The sequence below is a fragment of the Aphidius gifuensis genome, linkage group LG3, assembly GCF_014905175.1.
Source record: "Aphidius gifuensis isolate YNYX2018 linkage group LG3, ASM1490517v1, whole genome shotgun sequence".
Classification (NCBI taxonomy): Eukaryota; Metazoa; Arthropoda; class Insecta; order Hymenoptera; family Braconidae; genus Aphidius; species Aphidius gifuensis.
Window position 1 is genome coordinate 22550208 of NC_057790.1, and position 21859 is coordinate 22572066.

The window sequence follows — 21859 nt, forward strand, 5'->3', positions numbered from 1 at the left end:
ATATTTTTTTTTTATTAAAATATAATTTTGAAATTTAAAAAGTAAAATTTATTTTATAATTTAAAACCACTGAAAATTTTCGAAATATATTTTATATTATTAATAGAAATATGAATGAAAATTTCGGCAATTTGACGGCAGAGTCAAGCGGTCTAAACACAATAATAATAATCGTCCATTGCGCAAATTATAATGATAAAAGAAAATTCACATTGCTACCAATTGAAATTGTCAAGTACTAGGGATTTTCATTTTACTTGTAATTGCAATTTATGATTGTACAACGAACAAAGAGAGCTAATGAAAATGCCGCGTAATGAGTTCAAAAATAAGCTGTAGATAATTATTAAGCAACGTTCTGCTTTCTGCATTTATTTTCATAAATAAAATATTATCATTATTATCATCATCGTATTCGTGGCAAATTTTTTTTCCCGGAAATACATACTTACTATATTTATCCGTTAATGATTCAACAATGACTTCAATTAAGAATGTATAATTTTTATATTTCTTACAGTAAAACATAGTAATGTAAATTTTATTTATTTATTATATATTTTGCATTCAAAAAAAAAAAAAAAAAGAAAAAGAAAACAATAGATCATATATTTACTGTAATATTGTATATAAATTAACAAATAATTAATAATACAAAATTGTTGCAAAGTATTTAGTAGTATTTAAAAGTAAATTTAAATTCTGTATAAGTTTTTTTTTTTTTTTTTTTATCTAGTCATAATTTTAGAAGATATAATGTAATGAAAATGAAAAAAAAAAGAAAAATTATATTGAAATAATTATTAATAGAAAAAGGAATTATGTTTATCGGAATTGTAGTGGACTTATTCTGAGACCAATGCACTCTTTTCCCACTTGTGCGACATCACAAACATTGCAAATAGTATCTTTAAATTGTGGCTGATAACTAGCACCACAAAGTGGACATTCAATTTGTGGTTTACCACGATAAATTGGTGTATATGTTTTAGCACAAAGTGTAAATGGATTATGTTCATCATAAAGTAATTGATGTTCATCAACTGGATTTTTATCACATGCTTGAAGTATTTTACGTACTTGTAGTGCAACTTCTGGTCTTGGTCCAAGTTCTAATAATCTACGTGCGAATGCACCAGCTGTTTTAAAATTTTGAAGTTTATAAAACATATTAACTGCTGTTCTTAATGTTAATATTTGATGTACTGGTTGAAGATTACAATGTGTAAAATATGCAGCCATTTCACATACTCTTTTTTGTTCATTTAATGTTGTTTTTGGTGCATTTTTTCTTTCAGTTTCCATTTTTAATCCCAATATATATTCTCTACATATTTGTATTAATTGTTGTGCTTCAGCAATATCTTGTCTAGTATCAACAACAAGTAATGGAACACTTAATAATATTGCTTGTAATTTTTCAATAGCTTCTGGAAATTTACCACCAGTTGTTAGCTGATAACAAACTTGAAGCCTTTGTACAAGTTCACTCAATTGAAGATCAACAGATGGTAAAGCACTTTTTGGTGTTGCATCTTTCCAATTTCTTAATGGATAACCACACAATGATGGTGTACTTGGAAATGCTGAATAACTTGTTTTAGATCTTGCAAATGTTGTCATAAATAATGTTTGATAATTTGAAAATTCCGTAACACCAACTTGATCATGTAACAAACGGAATGCACTATCAAATGAACCAGCAGCAATATGATCAACTGGCAATTGTGAATTAGTTACCCAATGTTGTGATGGTGGTATGCCTTTTGTTGGTGCAACAAAATAACCATTATCATTTGATGATGCAGTTGTTTCAAGTTCTGGTGGTAAATCAACATCTTCAACTTCCCATCCTGCACCATTTTCATCACCATCACCAGCACTAGCTTTATCACCAGTTTTGCGTGTCTCATTATCCTCATCATCATCATCCATTCCAAGTTCATCATCATCACCCCAACCGTCAACAACACCAGTATCATCATCATTTTCTACAGCAGCAAGTGCTGCTGCAACTTGACTTTTTCCTCTTGACATCATTGCACCCTCAAAGAAACCTTTTGATACTGTTAATAATGGCCAATTATTTTCAGCTTGTTGTACTGGTACTGGTGGACGTAAATAAATTGCACCATTTTCAAGATCCTTAAATTCATCACCAATTAAATTTGCTTGAATTTCATCTTCTTCATTTGCAATACCATGTATTTTTTTAGTCACTGCAGCTAATGAATTTTGTCCAGAATCTTTGAGAATTTTAGCACGTTCATAAATATCACCAAGAAGTAAACTTCCTTGATATTGTCCAGATACATCTTTTCTAACTTCAGCAATTCTTGTCATTTTACGTAATTTATCAAGATTACCAGTTATTAAATAAAGAAATGCAAGTTTTTCAAAATTTTTTGTACGTTGATAACACATTTCAACAACTTGATGATTACCTTGAAGTAATGCTGCTTGTGCTAATGATTCCCAGCATGTTTTTTGATCTAATGTTCTTGCAGCTTCAAGTGCAACTTCAATATTACCACATTCAAGTGCCAAGCCAAAACGTGTTTTTTCATCTTTAACAAAATGTAATGCAACTTCTGGATATCCTTTTTGTTGTAAATATGCAATAATTGATTGACCAACAAGATTTGCTGTTCTAACCATATGTAATACTTCTTCATATTTACGATTAATTAATGCCAATTTAAATTTATATTCTGTTGGATCAATACGTAATATTCTTGGTTTACATTCACGATCAAGACAATAAACTTGTGTTCCTTTAACTTTAGTAACATAAATTGGTAAATCAAGAGTTCTAATAATACCATGATCACCACTTGTTATTGCATATTTAATATGATTACTTGTTGTATAAATAAATACACCAGAATCATCCCATGCACCTGATTTAACTCTTGTATTTTCTGATATTGAACATATTGATTCTAATTTTTTATTACAAATATTAACAGTATGCTTTGATAATAATGCAACATGTGTCATATTATTTGACCATACAACATAACGACATTTTGACATTTTAACTTCAGCAAGTTGACGTTTTTGTTGAACATCAAATAATATAACTTGTTCAGGATCACGTAATAATAACATTCCACTTCCAGCAAAGAAAATTTCATCACAAGTTGGAATTGGTACTTTTTTAACAACTTCATTTTTAAAACTTTTAAGGATAAGCTGAAAAAATAAAATAAAAAACAATTTATATAATAAATATTAACAACAATAAGATAAAAATAAAAATAAAACTGTAACTTACTGTATAACCACGATCAAGAACAGCAAATCTATTTCTTGCAATCCAAATAGCTGTTAAACCAGATGCTCTTTTTGTATCTGGATCAGTTGTATTATCATCTTTTGGTATCATATAAAGATCATATGTACTATTATCAATATTTGTTGGTGGTCTTGTACATATTAATACTGAATTTTCAGCTTCATTATATGACATACTGTATGCTGGTGTTTTTCCACCACCTCTTAATTGCATAACAGCTGTATCTTTTGATGTTGTAAAATCTAATTTACGTAAAAATCTTTCTTTAACATAATACAATACATTTCCATGTACAGCATATGCTGGACGTTCTCTTTCAAGTTTAAATATACTCATTCCTGAATCATGACCAGCAGCAAATAAATTTAATGTTGGATGAGCAGCCATAACCCAAAATCTTTCATGTTCTCTTCTAAATGTTTGAAGACATCCTCTTTTAGCCATATCCCATACACGTATACTTTTATCCTCTGAATTTGATAATATAAGATCTTGTCTTGGATGAAATAATACACATGATACATTATTATAATGTCCTCTACATGTATCAACTTCCCATGCTTTTAAATCATTCATTCGCCACATTTTAATTTGACGATCATCAGCACCAGATACAATTAATGGTAAATTTGGATTAAAACTTGCCCAATTAACACCACGATCATGTCCTTCAAGTACATGTTTAACAACAGCATCTGGTTGACCAAATAAATCAGTTGTACCTGGATTTTTTAAATGATCCTCAAGACCACCTGGTCCTGGTGCAACATTTTTTTTACGTAAACCAGATATATCCCATACACGTACTGTTTGATCTAATGATGCTGATACAATTAAATCTTCTGTTAAATGAAATTGTGCACACATAACATAATGATTATGTCCAGTTAGTACACATATACATGTACGACTTTGCCAATTCCATATACGTATTGTTTGATCATCAGATGCACTTAATATCCATGGATATTCATGATGAAATACTGTTGTTCTAATATAATCCAAATGTCCAAGTAGAGTAAATATACATCTACGTTGTTTATAATTCCATACTTTTATTTTATAATCATCACCACCAGATACAAATAATGGCTGTTGATTATGAAAACAAATACCACGTACTGGACCATCATGTTCATCAAATTTTTCCAGTAATGTACACATACGATAATCCCAAAGCTGAATAACACCATTGTGCAAACTGTAAATATAAATAAACATAATTTTTTTTTACTTTTTGAATATTGCATAATATCAATTTATATGATTATTAGTTTTTGTTTTTTATATTTAAATTTAAATCTGATTGAAGGATATTCGAAAGTAACTTGAACAAGTTTTGTCTATACGCGCAAGAGTGTTCATGTTAATTTTTTTGTTCTTTTAAATGATTGGATCAGTTGATTTGTAAATTTAAAATTGATCAGTAATGTTTTTTTTTTATTTGATTACGAAATGAATGAATTTAATTTAATTTTTTTAAATGATGACCATGCAGGGCTTTTTTTTTCTTGGGTTATTGATCCCGGATATTAGTATATACTTAGAATTTCGGGATAAATATTTGACGAGTAAAAATATAATGAGTATATACAAGAAGAATAAGATAAAAAAAAATAATAAAATTATGAAGAATCATAGCGTAAATAAGTAAAACCAGTTGTAGTGGTTAGCGGTTTAATAAACGTGGGCATTATTATTCGGAAATAACGGAATGACAGATCGATGTGTAAGGTCCCTCAGGCAGTATTTATTTTTTTTTTTAATAGGAGATTTGGGTCGTTTAACATACTCTTAACGTTATTTAAAATTTAAGTGGGGGAATGAATAATGTCTAATTTAGTGGCCTCGGTTTATGCATATAAACGGATCCTTCAACAGCTCAAAATGATTCATAAAGAAACAAGCATAACTACCAACTTCATCATCAACATGAAGCAAATTTTAATATTATTATTTGTAAGTATAATAATATATTTCATTATAATTAACATTAATTTATAAATACATGTATATTTTTAGATTTTTACAATAATGGAAATGTCAGTTGCACATTTTCCAATTTATAGAAATTCATATGGAGCACCATTGATATTAGATCATCCAAGTTATTATCAACAACAACAACAGCCTGAACCATACACAAATTATGGAGGATATTTTTATCCAAGAAATCCAAATGAAAATGAACATACTGATTATTTTGGAAGAACAAATGTCTATGGAATTGAAAGTGATAATTTAAATACAAGATTTGGAAATGAATATTTAAGACAAGCTGATGATTATTATCAACAGCCACAATATTTTTATAGAAATGCATATGTAGTACCACCAGCATCACAACCACCAGTACCACCAGTACAACCACCTGTTTTTCACTATTATAATTCACCAAGTTTATTGGAATCAAAAGTTTATCAATATCAAAATATTAATCCACCAAGACGTTATATTATAAATCAAGATAATTATAAAAGTCCAATGACATTTCCTCATACTGGTTATGAAAGACCACAAGAAAAATCAACAGAAAAACCATCAACTCATGATCTAGATATAAAAGCAGATTGTACACTTGGTAAGACTAAACCTGAAGATCAAAAACAGTTGTTGAATTTATTAAAAATTGATGATAAAAATGATATGACAACAACAGGAGCACCAATGACAACAACAACAACATCAATAACAACAATAAAACCAGATGATATTGAAGTATCAAGTGAAAAAAATGAAGAAACTGTTACAGAAGAAATTAAGGATGATGATGATGATGATGATGATTCAACTGAAAAAGTAACTGAAATTAGTACAGAGACAATATCAACGACAGAAGAGACAAAAGAAAATCAACAAGAGCAAGAATCAATTGAAGAATAAAAATTAAATTTTTATATAGTCAATTAAACAATGTAAATTTTTTATAATAATTAATAAAGATAAATTTATTTAAAGCAAATTAATATTGTTTAATTTTTTTTTCAACCGGCTGATTTGACAGATTGTAAAATTTTTTTTATTATTATTATCAATTATTAAATTTACAAAATAAAAAATAATAGGTATATTATTTATTATTTAACAATTAGATTGTTTGTTTATAAATTTATAATTATTATTAATAAAAATAATTATTTAATTTTTTGTTATTAACTATTATTATTATTAAACGTGGCTTATGTTAAAATTAATTTTTTTTTCATCACATACCTTGCTAATATCCATGGTCTTTTTGGATGAAAGGATAAACCCTTGACTCTTGCTGATTTAGTCTCAAATTTAGTCAACATTTTGATAATTTGTTAGTTAATTAATTAATTATTATTAAACAATCATCACTGTCCACAATTTGTTATTTAGTTTTTTTAAGATTTTTCTTTTACAATAGAGTTGATAGAGACACGTCACTTGTAAATTGTGATGATTATATATGAGAGAAAATTACAAATGGCGAAAGTATCAATGTCGTTTACAATTTGATACAAATTTTTATCACATCATTTATGTTGTCGCTTTTATAAAACTGTATTATCAATTCAAGATAAATTATTATCGACACTAAAAACCCGCCAGTTTTTTAAAAACCTATTTAAATAATTTTTTTTAAATAAATTAAATAACAACAAATATATTTTTATAAACAATTTTAAATAATTTATCTCAAAAAATAGACAATTTAATTGTATTTTTAAATGAAATTCTAAAGAAAACAAAAATTTATTTGACAGATTAACTTTTAAATATAAATAAAATTTAAAAATTCAAAAGATTTTAACTGTTTATAAAAAAAAAAAAAGATAAACAACAACAATATAAATAATAAAAAAACATTGTCAAAAAGAATTACGCGGTGCAATAGGATTGGATAATTTGACGCAAACTCTGTTTGTGATTGGTGATGTCAGCTGTCAGCTGGTCTATTGTAAATACTTAGTATTATTAAAAATAAATATCTTGTTGGGCCAAACTACTTATAATTTTCTTCCACATACACAGTCCATTAAACTTAAAATTTTTATCACAATCTATTCAGTTTAATTTTACACTAATATTGAATGATAACACCTATTAATATTGTCTTAAACGACACGTCAACAAACTAACCTCAAATTAACAACTAATTATTAATAAATTATTTAAATTATTTTATAAAAATAAATATTAATAATATGCGTGAATTTTATAAAAGTGTGATTACAATAATAACATTAATTTTATTTGTATCATTTAATAAATCTGGAGCATTAGAACCACCAAAGCCACAAGCTGATAGTGAAGAAGTATCAACATGTACTGTTTGCAGAAATCTTGTCAAGAGTTTTCACAAGGTAAATAAAGTTAAAAAAAAAATAATCAATACTTTTATGCATTTTTAATTAATAAGGTTTATAATTTTTTTTAGGGTATTGAAAAAACAAAAAGAGAAAAATTTGATGGTGGTGATGCAGCTTGGGAACAAGATAAAAATTTAAAATATTCAACAAGTGAAGTTAGATTAACAGAAATTCAAGATGATCATTTATGTAGAGATGTTAAGAAAGGACGTGAAAAATGTCATCATTTAGCATCAGAATATTCATCAGAAATTGAAGAATGGTGGATAATTAATGAAGAAGAAAGACCAGATCTTTTCAATCATCTTTGTGTTGATAATGCCAAAGTATGTTGTATGAAAGGACAATTTGGTCCTGATTGTAAAAATTGTCCTGGTTATCCAGATAAAATTTGTAATAATAATGGTAAATGTAAAGGTTCTGGCTCAAGAAAAGGTACTGGAAAATGTTACTGTGATAAAGGATATTTTGGTAAATTTTGCAGTGACTGTGCAAAAGGTTTCTACGAATCCTACAAAGATGAAAATAAATTCCTTTGTTCAGCCTGTCATGCTGCTTGTGTTGATGGTTGTACATCTGGTGGATCATCAAATTGTCTTGGTGGTTGTAACAAAGGATGGAAATTAAATGATGAAAATAATTGTATTGATATTAATGAGTGTCTTGAGACTAAAAATATATGTACAAGAAATGAATTTTGTGTTAATAATGAAGGAAATTATTCTTGTCTAAGTAAGCATCAACTAATTTTCATAGATAGTTAATTTATTTTCTAAATATTTTTGTATTAATTTGTTGTTTTTCTTTTATTTTTTTTAAATAACAAAACAGGCTGTGACAAATCTTGTGATGGATGTACTGGTGATGGTCCAGACATGTGCAACAAATGTGCTGATGGATATCATGAAAATGAAAATATTTGTATAAGTAAGTCAACTGAAACTGAAAAAACCGAATTGTAATATTACAATTATTGATCCAGGAAATCCAGGTGAAGCTCAGGTAGTTTTGCATTTTTAATAAAAAAAAAAAGAAACAAATTTTTGTTGTTAATAACATATTAATTATTAAATAATACTAACAATCACATGATTAATAATAACATGAATTTATTAAAAATATAAAAATGCATACCTGAGATTTACAAAATAAATATACTGTATCAGTTAATTAATACAGGTAATAATTTATTTTTTTGTTATTTAAGATTCTGATATATTGGGACGCAAGATACATGAAAATTATGCAAGATATGGAACTTACTTTGGTCTTTGTATTGCAACTTGTATTATATTTCAAAGTAATGTTTATGCAGCAAGTGCTATTGGCTTATTAGTTGGACTTTATATATCAGTATCTGAATATATTTTGGCAACTAGTAATGTACAAAATGCAACACCAAATCTGGATCTTTTACAACCATCTGAATTATAAATTCAGACCATACAGTACTAGTAAAATTTAAATAATTTTTTTTTTTTTTTTTTATGTAATTAATTTATTAAACAATCAGTGTTCAAAGTTCCAAAGACACTATCTCATTTATCATCAAGTTCAAACACTTAAAACTCATAAAATTAATCGAATTTTATATGATTTTTTTTTTGCAATACTTTTACATTAAAAATAATTAATACTTTTTTTTTTTTTTTTTTTTCGTAATTTCTTTTACACCTGTTATATAATATTTAAATAATAATGAAAATAAAAAAAAATATTCCAAATTTTTAAATATATTATATAAGAGAAAAAAAAAAAAAAAAAATTGTATAAATAATTTTTAAAATAAATACGATAAAAATATAAAAGCTATACGATATATTTTAAGCCCTTCAGTGCATTAGTGATCGTCTGCCTAACTCACAATGTCTCATTCATCCCCTCATACAATTTTTCCCCTTTTTTTTTATTCCTTTATTTCCTCTTTTTTTTTTATATTTTTTATTAGCTAAGGTTTTGAGAACTGTCGAATTTTAGGGATAAAAAAAATAACATATATATCTAAAAAACCAAAAGAACACTTTTGTCACGGTTCTCACTAAAAAAAAAAAAATACTTCTATTTTTATACATCGATATATATATTTTTCATCAGATAGGGTATATATAATCATCAATGAAATATTTTTGAATTTTATTTTCAACAAAATCATGCGAAATAAAATGAGGGAGACAAAAAAATATATATAAAATAGAAAAATAAGTAAAAAGACGTTTTGCAGCCGGTAGTTTTTATTTTTTATTATTTTCAACCCCTCAATGAATTCATGTGTTTTTTTAACCCCCTCATACCTCTGTGCATTTGCCTGCATTTTTGTAAAGACTATTTTTTCGGATAAAAATGGGGTTAATATTAGGCAGCTCTTGGCACCGCGACGGGGGCCAATCAATGGATAAAAAAAAAATAAAAAATATATAAACTAAATAACAATCATAATAAGAATTTGAAATAGAAAAAAAAAAAACAGGGGGCGTGAAATTTTACCCCTCAGATTGAATTTTATAACGGTTTTTTTCTTACATGTATTGAGAAAAAAAAACTATATATATATGATTACCTGGCAATCAATATCTACAATTTTATGATTTTTTTTTTCTTTGAATTTTGTCAATAAAAAAGTGTCAGTTTTATTTTCATATAAATATATGAATTTTAAAATGATAAATGAATAAAAATTTGATATAATTAAGTGGCTATTTTTGATATGAATAATTTGAATTTGAAAGGACATGGAAGAGCTCTTTGGTGTTAATAATATTTTGTACGTTATGATATTTGATTGTGGAAAATTTTCATAGTAAATTAGTTAAGTATTTAGTGTGTATATGTGGAGTTGATGGTGTCATGTGTATTTTTGATCAGGGTGAAATTATTTGTGGGTGGTGGATGAATAAGGGAATGGAGTTGAATTTCCTGAATGTTTCGGCAGACTGACTGACGCGAATTTGGATATATCCATTTCATGTGGCATATCCGTAGAATTGAATATAAAATGAAGTGTCAACTATACCAGCTAAAATCACTGAAGAACTTAATCATTCAGTTAACATATTATGCATTTATATTTCAATCTGAAATATTTAAATATATATTTATATAAATATATGAATTTTTTTTTTCTTATTTTAATATTATCTGTAGATTTTAAAATATAATATTTAAATTAATTAAAATATATTTATTGAATTTTAATTTTCAGCTATATAAAAATAAAAGTATATTTATTTTTTTTTTTAAATAAAATTTATTTTTTTTATCAAGCTTTATTCACTTTTGTTTATTCAAAATTTTTAACGAGTAAATATTTTATTATTCATTCAGTAGAAATTAAATTGAAAAAAAAAAAATAATAATATTACTATTACTAATTTAATTATAATTAAAAATAAAATTCTGAAAAAAAAATTCATATTTTTAATTATCAGAATTTTTATTATTATAAAATTAAAAATTTTTTATAAAATAATAAACCAACATAAAATCAATTGTCAAAATTTGTTGAGTATTTTATATTATCATTAAAATATTATCGAATACTTTAACCATATAAATATTACAATTGATCGTTGATGTTGTTTTTTTTAGTAATGTCAGTTTGCCAAATGGTTCTAAATTTTTCATTCATCCCCTTGTTCTCGATCGACCCCTGTACAATGTCGTTGCATCCGTTCTTGTCCTCAGTCAAATTGATAGAACAATTGAAAGGTCACGAGAATTAATAATGGCATTAATTGCCAAAACGTATTGATAATAGATTAAATAATAAAAAATTCAAAAGAAAAAATAAAAAAATATATAAAATCTTCCAATCGAACAATAGTAAATAAAACAACAATTTTAAATTAAAAAAAAAAAAACTGTTTTTATATTTTTTTAAATAGATAAAGTGCATTAGCCAAGATGAGGATAAAATAAAAAATTTGTAAATTGATATATATATATATTTAAGTGAAAGGGTTCAAGTTATTGATATCGTGTGAGACGACAGACAAATGCATATATTCGAGGGTTGATTTATATAAGCATACAGTGACAATTCTACCATATTTGGCAGACAGTGATGGGGCCTTTTATTATTTACCAAGATCTGACTCCAGACTTCCGACAAGCATTAGTAAAATTTCATTTTTTTTTAAACTATAGACATATAATTTTGATTGACTACTATTATCTATCTCTTATTATCATTTTTAATAAAAACATTATAACCCCGGGTCATTAACCCCTCGATTTAATACACTTATTTTATTTTCTCATTCTACAATGATTAATTAAGACAGTCATATCAAAAATTATAATTTAATAAAAAACATGTATCTCAAAATTTTACTCATCAACTATATTCAATTGAATAATAAATCTTTTTTTCTTTTTTTTTTCATAAATTTTATGAATTTAAGTTAATTAAGTTTAATGAAACTTCAAAATACAGGTTTTTATTTTATTTGATATTTTTTTTTTCACATTTTCATATACGTCTATCTATGTCAAATTTTTTTATTGCATCAAATTAACTTTTTAAAAATATTTTATATATATATTTGATTTTTATTATGAATTTTCTCTTTAGTAAAGTTTTTTTTAATTTTTATATGTCTGTCTATTTATTTTTGTATCATTGAAAATAAAAAAAAATACAAATTAAATAACTTTTTGATAAATTACTGTCACTGAATTATTGATTTAAATTTCAAAAACTTTATATTCATCAAATATAAATATCCGTAAAATTGTACTAAAAATAAATAAATGCTCAAAAATTGAAATATAATTTGTTAAAAAAAAAAAAAAAAAAAAAAAAAACACAATTATATAATTTTAATTTTTGTCTATAATATTAAATTAAAATTTTTTCAAACCCTCATTGTGATAAAAAATAAAATAAAATAAAAAAATAAGAGATGCGACATTAACCCCCTATATTTTTCTCCTTTTTTTTATTCACCCCAGAAGCTTTACTCGCGTCACCTGGACCTAGACCACGCGCGAGGCTGTTCACCCTTCCTTTTTTATTTTTATATTATATTTTCTTTGGATTCTAAAACTTTACCCCAACAATTCTAACTCACTCTACAATACTCCCTTTTACCCCCAATAATTTTACACTAAAAAATACGTCAATGTGTGAGAATAAAAAAATATAAAAAATCTTTATATTACATGAGTGTGATAAAGATAAAACTATTACCCCCTGCCCCGATTGCTTGAAGGGTTGTTTTTAATAATAATAATATGTTAACGTAATACACGAATCATATATTTACTTGTACATCATTCAGTCGTGCGTCAGTGTGTTACACGAAAAGGACACGTGCCCATTTTATTTAAACTAAAACATTTTTTTAATTAACAAATATTCTTGTTGTATATTATTATTTTTTTTATATTTAAATAAAATTCATAGAAATCTTTGTTGTAATATTTATAACATTTATATTCTATATAAATGATATTTTTAATTTAAATTTTGATCGAGTATATTTTCAATTTAAAATGTGAATTAAATTTAATAAATTCATTTGAAATTCATACATTATTGCAAATGTAATTCGAGTGGTTCATGTGATGGATTACAGTGTTGAAATATACATTCAATATTCTGTGATGTAAAATTATATTTTAATTTTTATATTTAAAATAATATTTTTTTATTTTTTAAGGTATGTATTTTTTTTTTTCTCTTTATTTTTACTTTAAAAATTTTTTTAAAAAAGTATAAAACAAACTTAACCGAAGTACTTTTTTTTTATTTCTATCAATTTTTTTTTTTTACTTATTTCAAGAGAGATCAGAAGCAAAGACCGGAAATATTTTTATGCTTTCTTGAAATCGATATACATCAGGTCCAATGACCTGCAATTATTATATACATCTATTTTTTTTTTTACCTTATTTTTTTGTAATCATTTCATCTTATATTATTTTTATAGTTTATTTTTTTGTAAACAACTAGTGGAGCATAGATTTTAACCTTTCATTGTTTCTTAACGGTATGACACAAATTGTGGGTAAAAAAAATATGACTGTTAAGTTTTAAGAGTATTTTAAAATAGGATAGATCTAGAGTTGTTGGATTTTCAAGATGACGTTGGATACATAGAACAACGTAGTGTAAAAAAAATTACAATTATATCAATTACAATTAGAAAAAAAAGAAGAAAATAATATCTGCATAGAAAAATGGTTGTCCAGGTAAATTTTATTGAAGATTAAATAAAAAACCTGTAAGACAAGTGACTCTTTGAATGAATGTGTGATTTGCTTTATAATTTTATGATATATTTACACTGAAAAATCATTCTTCTGTGTGATTTTATCAATAAAATTTTGTTTTGCTATTTTTTTCTATTATTTTCTTCATCATCATCTTCATTATCTGAATTATGTGAATTCTGATAGAGTGTATGATTTACTCTCTTTATGGGCTTATTTAACTGGTATGGTGATTTTGCTATCTGCTTGCTCAAGCAGATCAAACAAAATCGATGATCCATGCCAGCGTGAATTTATGATCTTCACGAGACGATTCACCACAGTGTATAAAAATCGATTTTATTTATCAAGATATTTATGTATTTTATTGTCTTGTTTTTTAAAAAATTCAAAATATATTATTAGACTCAAGAGTCAAGCCATATATATATGAAAAAAAAAAAATATTCAAGTTGGTATTTTAATTCGACAGATGTCTAAAAATTCGATTTATAAAATTTGCTATTTTTTCTAACACAATGTTACATTTGTTAAATGTAATTTTAAATGTCACGCTAAATTTTTATCGACTCATTAATTCCATCTGTATTTTTGTGTAATAGCTGCAGTATACATCAAATTTTGCGTTTATCATTTTCAATACCCAAGGCTTGTAGGGGTAAAAAAAAATAAAATAAAAAAACGGATAACGTAAAGAGAGAAAGGGAGAGTAAAGAAATATATATATAAAATAAAAAACGGGTGAGTTGCAGCAGGGTGTATTGAGCTTCAAGCTAGTTCTCAAGAGGGGAAAAAAAAAAAAAAGAAAAGGGGGTAACTGGTAGATTTTTTTTTTTTTATATTTTAAATTTTTTTAGGGGTTCATATGTATGATTTGCACCCTATCCGCAACTACGTGTCATCGTCATTCTTCGAAGGCAGTTGTGTTCTTTAAAAAAATTAGAAAAAAAAAAAACTCAAAATGTTATATAACGGTGCAAGATAAATGAATGATTTTATAGAAAAAAAAATATTTAGAAAAAAAAAATTATAGTGTTTGCGTGAGTTTACAAAAAAATTAAGTTAAAAAAATAAAAATATATTAGTGACGGTTTAAGTAAACGTTATATAGTGATGCACAATAATTTTTCAAGGTGTTTAGAAATCAATGAATTGAAAAATTTCATAAAAAAAAAAACGATGATTATGAAAAAATTTAAAGAATAAAAATATATAAAAAATTAATGATAGTAAGGGATGATAGAAAATTAGCTTCCGGGCTTTTGTGATTCATCATGAATCTATTAGTTCCAATTTACAAAAACTCATTTAAACTTTAAACTCGTATCTAATATTTTTTTAAATGATTAATTTTTTATTTTTTAATTTTCTTTATAATCTTTTTCGTTATTTTGGTATACCTTGAATGGTTTTTTTAATTAATTTTTTAAATTTTATTGGTGGTTGCTTCTGGTAAGATATATATTTAAGATTATGATTATATTTTTTTTTAAATATTATTTTGTTAATTAAAAAAAAATCTAAACTATAAAATGTTTGTTGTTAAAAAATTATGGATCATTGATTTTAAAGGAATGTTTGAAAGTCAAGAATTATTTTAAACTGTATATATATATATAATTGCAAATCTATGAAAATAAAAGAAAAATATTGTAACAGTTATTTTCTCCATTCGTGGTTAACTTGAATTTACCATTTTTTCTATTACTTTTTATTTTTAAATATATTTTACATTTATTAACTTAAACACCGTAAAGTTTTTATTGATACATCAAGAGCAACGAATAAAAAAAATCTCTTCCGTAAATATTTCTTTGAAAATCGTCAAAATACAAATATAATTTTAACAATCGCAATCATTAGTATAAATATTTTTATATTCTATTTTTCATAACAATTTTATGCTTCAAGTTTACATAGGTATATATATCCTAACACATCTAATCCTCAGCTGTAAAATATATATATATTTTTTTTTCAAGAAATAACATCAACAAACTGCTCTAGACAATTTCCTGAATTATTTTTCATTCCAAGAATAAGGATGCTCAAAAAAAAAAATAAAATAGAGCAAAAATAAATTCACTTGCAAAAGAAAATTAGTTCAACAATTTATATACATCACGGTAAATAAATTTATTCGAAAAAAAAAAAAAAAAAATGTATAACAATTATATTTTACTATACAAAAATTAAATTAAAGCTAATTATTTTTGGATTAATGATTATATAATCCGCCATTTTGACGTTAAAAGGATGCCCTAAAAATGGGCATTTAGAAAATCTCAATGATCACACACATATACAAAAATTATTCCATGTGAATAATAGATATATATATGTTTATTCGTGAAGGGTATATATTGAGAGACGAGACAGGGGAGAAATAAAAAAATATAAAAACGGAGGAGGGTTGAATAAGGGCTAGTCCTGTTGCCTGGACAAACTGTGAAAGAGACAGCCCATTGGTTGGGGATCAAAATAGGCTTTATATATATTTATTCTTTATTCTTTGCATGGACCATATCGATTATTTGTCGACGAATTCGACTGGACCATAATAAGTATCTCCTTTTACCTCCCATATATATGCGCGCATACAATGTCGGTCAAACCAGTGATGATGAGAGAAGGTGTGGTCTTTAATAATTATTATTTACAATACATCACAATGACTGACAAAACCATAATTTTAATAAAACAAATATATATTTACCAATCATAATAGATTATTTATTTTATAAATAAAACAATATTTAAATTCATATTTTATTGTTGGATTTTTTTTATTTAATTTATGTATTTATAAAAATAATTGTTAATACTTTTTTACTGAAAAAAAAAATTAAGTGAAAAGGTCATTAAATTTTCTTTTGACGACGAGTATATGGTACATGCACATGACAAGCTGGTTAATCAAAAAAAAATACATATATATCTAAAGAATAATAATTCATTCATTTGTCTATATAATTAAAATTTTTAAAAATAACATTAAAAAATTATATTCAAATAAAATTCATATCCGTATGTACATAAATAAATTATAATTTCATAAATTTAATGTTCATGTGATTGAATAACGAAGCAATATAATTATTGAAAATATCTCAAAGATATAAAATCATTGAATAAATAATGAAGGTAAAATGAAATTTTAATAAACTTAAAATTGATTATTTTAAATTATTTGAAACTGGAAAATGTCAGACTAATCGATTTTCCAATAGTCACAATAATAAAATAAATTATTTAAAAAAATTAATAATTTATCAAATTACTTGAATATACTTTTCTTAATATTCCTAATGAAAAAAACTCAGTTCTTTTTTTTAATATCAATCGATAGTTTATAATTTTTTAATTTCCAAAAGTCTAAAATGATCATACTACAATCTAATCGAACCAACCCTTATGTAAAAATAAAAAATGTGTATCTATTAATTTCATGACCTACTATCAATTTCTAATTTATTATTACTATCATTATTATAATTTTTTCAAACTCTTAAACAATTGGAGAGACTTTTCAATTATTAATTTTTTTATTTGACTGATTTTCCATCATTTTGGAGTCATCAAACTTGGCAAGTAACTCATCAAATGATGAATAGCCCTCTATGTATAATTTTTAAATTCGCGTGGCATTATATATCTTCAATTGCAACATATAAAAATAAATTTAAAATTAATTAAAAACGAATAACTAAATTTTATCATGTCCACGTGTAAAATGATAAAAAGTTTTTAGTAAATATTTAATTGGCAACTGATGTGACGTAACATATCCTATGACTGTCTTTATGACTGGTTTTTATATCACAGAGAGTAAAGCAACACTGAAATAAAAATAAAAGTGGGGAGTTTTTTGATATCACAGTTGGGATAAGAGGGGAATGACGACATACACCCTCATCCCTTTTTTATTTTTACTATATATGATACCATCCCTGTGCAAATTGTTATTCTCTTCTTTATATAGTTTTCTCTCTCACATATATACGACCCTTTCATCTCAATCATATTGTTACCATCCATGTGGTTGATGAAATAAAAAAATAAAATTTTGATACTAGAATATTGTTATAGCTAATAAATGTTTTTTCAAAAAATTTTCTAATTTATTTATTAATTAATTAAATTTAAATAAATTTACCAAAATAAAAAATAATAGGATTTTTTTATTCAAATTAATTTTAAAAAGAATAATAAAATTTAATAAATTATTTTTTAAAAGTTTATAAATTTTGAGTCATATAGTATTTGTAAAAAAAAAAATTATTTATTTATAAAAAATTGAATTTAGTTTGACAGAAGCCACAAGCAATGCAGAAAATATAAAATTGTATATATACAATACAAGTTGTGATATATATATTCAGGAAAAAGAGGAGGAAGTAGATAAAAAAAAAAAAAAAAACTTGTGGTGTAGGTTGGAAGGGGTTGAGAGATATCACAAGAGTGATAGCATGAAATTGAACTAAAAAGTTGGGAGGGAGATTCAAAGCTGCAGATGTGAGAGAGTGAGAAAAAGAGGGAATTTAGTTTATACAGAAGAAGGAGAAGATGAAAAAAAAAAATGTAGAAAAAAAAAAAACTGGAAGTGTAGAGCAGGAGAGGCAACATTGAAAGCGCGTTGAGCACGAGTTCCAGCACTCTGTCACGGGATTTCAAGACTGATAGACGTGTTTTATAAAAGTTATCTCAAAAAGCTCAAACTAAAAAAATAAGTCATAAATAAAAAATTAATATTAAATATTCATTATATTTAGTTTACATATTTAAAAGTTACATCATCAATTCACTACCTAATCATACTTTTTTTTTTTTTTTTTTAAAATAATCATAATGTTTATCGGCTTATCTGTTACATAATTAAACATAAAATAATTCAAATTATTAATACAAGAAAATTATATGTTATTCTATTTTTTTATTTAAATAAATAAATAACATTATTGTTGAGATAAAAGATCATTGACATTTGTTGGGTTTAAAAGTCACGTGCCACCGGTTAAATAAGATTTGCATCTGATCGTGACCTCGGTGATCGCGAGCAAGACAAAAAATCAACACAAAGAAACTCATCATCATGTCAAAAACGGAAAAATCTTTGGAGCGACAAAAAAAAAAAATTTCTAATAACAATCTAAGCTGAGGAAAAAATAGAAGAGGACAAATCCAAGGTCTCAGCGATTTAAAAAGAAGAAAAAAAGTAATATTAAAATAAATATTATCAACAACAAACAGACACTGTAATCTTCAGGTAAATTATCAATTTTTTTTTTATTTTTCTTTCACTTTTATCTATCATCAAAGATATATAAATATTTAGATAAATTTATATGTACATATTGATATTTATTCAATCTGTATGTACACACATATTGGAGTAATATTTATTTTATTTTTTTCAAATAATCTGATGAACAAAAAATTGGTATTAAATACTGTTTTTAATTTTATTTAAATATAATTGTTGATTTATTTGGCTAGTGTATAAATATGTATTTAAAATTTAATGTATATACATATGAGTCTTGTAGTACACTTGGAGAATTGTGATACTTCCTAGTCATATAGCTTGCAACAATTTTCTTGTAGCATCAAGCGCGTTTGTATATACAATTCTCCAAGATTCCGCTACAGCTAGGTCGATACCCCCAGGGCAAGCTTCACCATGCTTTTCACTGGTATATAGATGTACACATCCTACGATGTGTATACACCATCAAAGAAATATAAAGAAACATATCCTCCAGGCTCTCAACATAATTTTTTTTTTATTCGTTTACTATTTACCTAGTTTACTAGTCGAAAAAAAAACAAATCATAATAAATTATTTATTTATGGTATAAATTATTTTTTGAATTTAACATTTTTTTATAATTTATAGATAAATAAATAAAAGGATTTATTATATATATTAAATCAAATGATGATACAAATTTTTTAAAAATATATAAAATATATTTCTAATGTAAATTTTGTCTGTCAGCCTTGGAGCTGTTTCTTTTCATATTTTTTTTTTTTGAATTTACACATAACATATATGTGACAATAGTCAATGTCTCTAGTGTAAAAAAAACATATAAATAATAATTTTTAAATGAATAAATGAAAAATCAGCGGTAAATAATGAAAAAGAAAAAAAAAAAAAAAAAATGAATGCAAGAGAAGATGTACATTCAACGGAAGAGAATATAAAGATCTTTTTTTTTTTTTTTTTTTAGTTTATTCTATTTATTTATATATTTATTTTTTTATTCTTGTGAGTCACGATGTAGAGAAAAAAAATTTAAAAAAAAAACGCAGAGACCACGAGAGACCGTTACCCTCCAGTGAATTATATTTTTCTACTATCATTTTATCATATATTTATATGACTCTTTATTTAATTTTTAATTTTTTAAAATAAATATATATTTAAACTTATATATATCTCGACTATTTTTGCCCAGTTACTTGATGTTTTTATTCAACTCATTTACTTGTTGAAAAATATATATACAAGTAATTTGTTTTTACAACTTAAATTTTTTCAAGGTGGCTATTGTGCTTCACGTAACATCATTAGTGAGTATTTATTTTCTCCAAGGCCATCAGGCCATCAGACACTATAAAAATTGTAGTCAAAGTAAAAAATATATATTATAATTTATAAAGATAAAAATTAAAACAAATGAGACAAAAAGAGATGAATTGCAAATGATTTCCCAACATTATATCTCTTATTCTTAAATTGGCGTCGTTTTAATCAAGTACTTGATGGCCATTTAATTTCAAAATAATAAAAACTCACAGGTAACATAACATTGTTTATAAATCTATCTAAAAAAACTTGAAACAAAAAATATTTTCTTATATCTATTCCCAGAGACACAGTGTGCATCTATACTGATATATTTTTTTTTTTTTTCTTATTCGTCATTTGAATCGAGCAATAAACAACACATCGGAGGTTGTAACTCACCCCAGGTGGAAAGGAAATTGCGACTTTATATCCTGGCTATACAACTAGTTCACTATAAAATCACATTTCAGTGTATTTTAATTTTCTTAATTGACAGTTAAGTTAACATGCTTGTTACAAAAATACATTTACCTGTATATATTTAATTTATCTTTTATTATGAAAAAGTTTAAATGTTGAAAGATATTTATTTATAATTTTATTCTATATACACAATATTGCGTGTAACTGACAATTATCTTGTATTAAAAAGATGACACATTATATTGAAAATTACAGGAAAATTATTATAGATTTTATTATGCTAATGAAATTTAGCTACTGGTTAACGTGTCTCGATGTTTATAACATGACACAAGTTCGTGTTTATAAATATATATATTATAGGGTATTAAATTTTTCTCCTTTTATTCAACATTTATTTATGAATGATAATAAACCAGAGTACATATTTTTATTGGTCTTAACCGCCTTAATTAGTATTTTACATTTAATTTATTAATTGAAAAACGAAGCAATTAATTTTAAGACGGAAGTTTGTTATAACTATATATAGTTTAGCTGTTTATAAATATATATTTTATTTTTTCTTATTTTTTTATCACTCGATAAAATTATATACTAGTATAAGCTTGTCAATAGTTTTTTATATTATTGATAATATTTATCGTCATGCTAATAATTATTGCATACAAAGAAACTTTTATGAAACTGTTTTTTGCAAATGGAAAAAAATTTATTATAAATTTTTGAAAAATGAGGAGAAAGAAACGAAATGAATTAAGTAAAAAAAAATAAAAATTCGTTCGAGGAAACAATTGGATACGGTTTGGCAATTTTTAGCCATTCTGATGTTTATAATAGCGGAAACCTTGGACATGCATCGACGCCTGAGTGTCATGTTTTTAAAAAATATAATTTTTTTAGTTGGAAAATTAGTTGTATACAATAATCAGCAGAGTTTATTTTATTTTTTGTAATTAAAAAAAATCACTAGAAAGAGGACAAAGTCTGTGTATGGAAAATTAAATAGAAAA

At 24.8% G+C, this 21859-nt stretch overlaps 2 protein-coding genes across 2 annotated transcripts; one reads left to right on the top strand and one right to left on the bottom strand.

Annotated features, from left to right (window-relative positions):
• Window positions 1–412: 412 nt before the first annotated feature.
• Window positions 413–7030, bottom strand: LOC122852932 (coatomer subunit alpha). Its single transcript, XM_044153067.1, has 3 exons — window positions 6512–7030; window positions 3278–4499; window positions 413–3195 (listed from the first exon to the last, which is right to left on the bottom strand). Exons 1-3 carry the CDS (start codon window positions 6589–6591, stop codon window positions 826–828), a joined length of 3672 nt encoding a protein of 1223 aa, XP_044009002.1. The 5' UTR covers window positions 6592–7030; the 3' UTR covers window positions 413–825.
• Window positions 7031–7193: 163 nt separating this feature from the next.
• LOC122852933 (cysteine-rich with EGF-like domain protein 2) lies at window positions 7194–9119 on the top strand. The gene is made up of 4 exons (XM_044153068.1): window positions 7194–7629; window positions 7704–8367; window positions 8467–8562; window positions 8843–9119. The coding sequence occupies exons 1-4, from the start codon at window positions 7471–7473 to the stop codon at window positions 9067–9069; spliced, it is 1146 nt and encodes a 381-aa protein (XP_044009003.1). The 5' UTR covers window positions 7194–7470; the 3' UTR covers window positions 9070–9119.
• Window positions 9120–21859: the final 12740 nt, after the last annotated feature.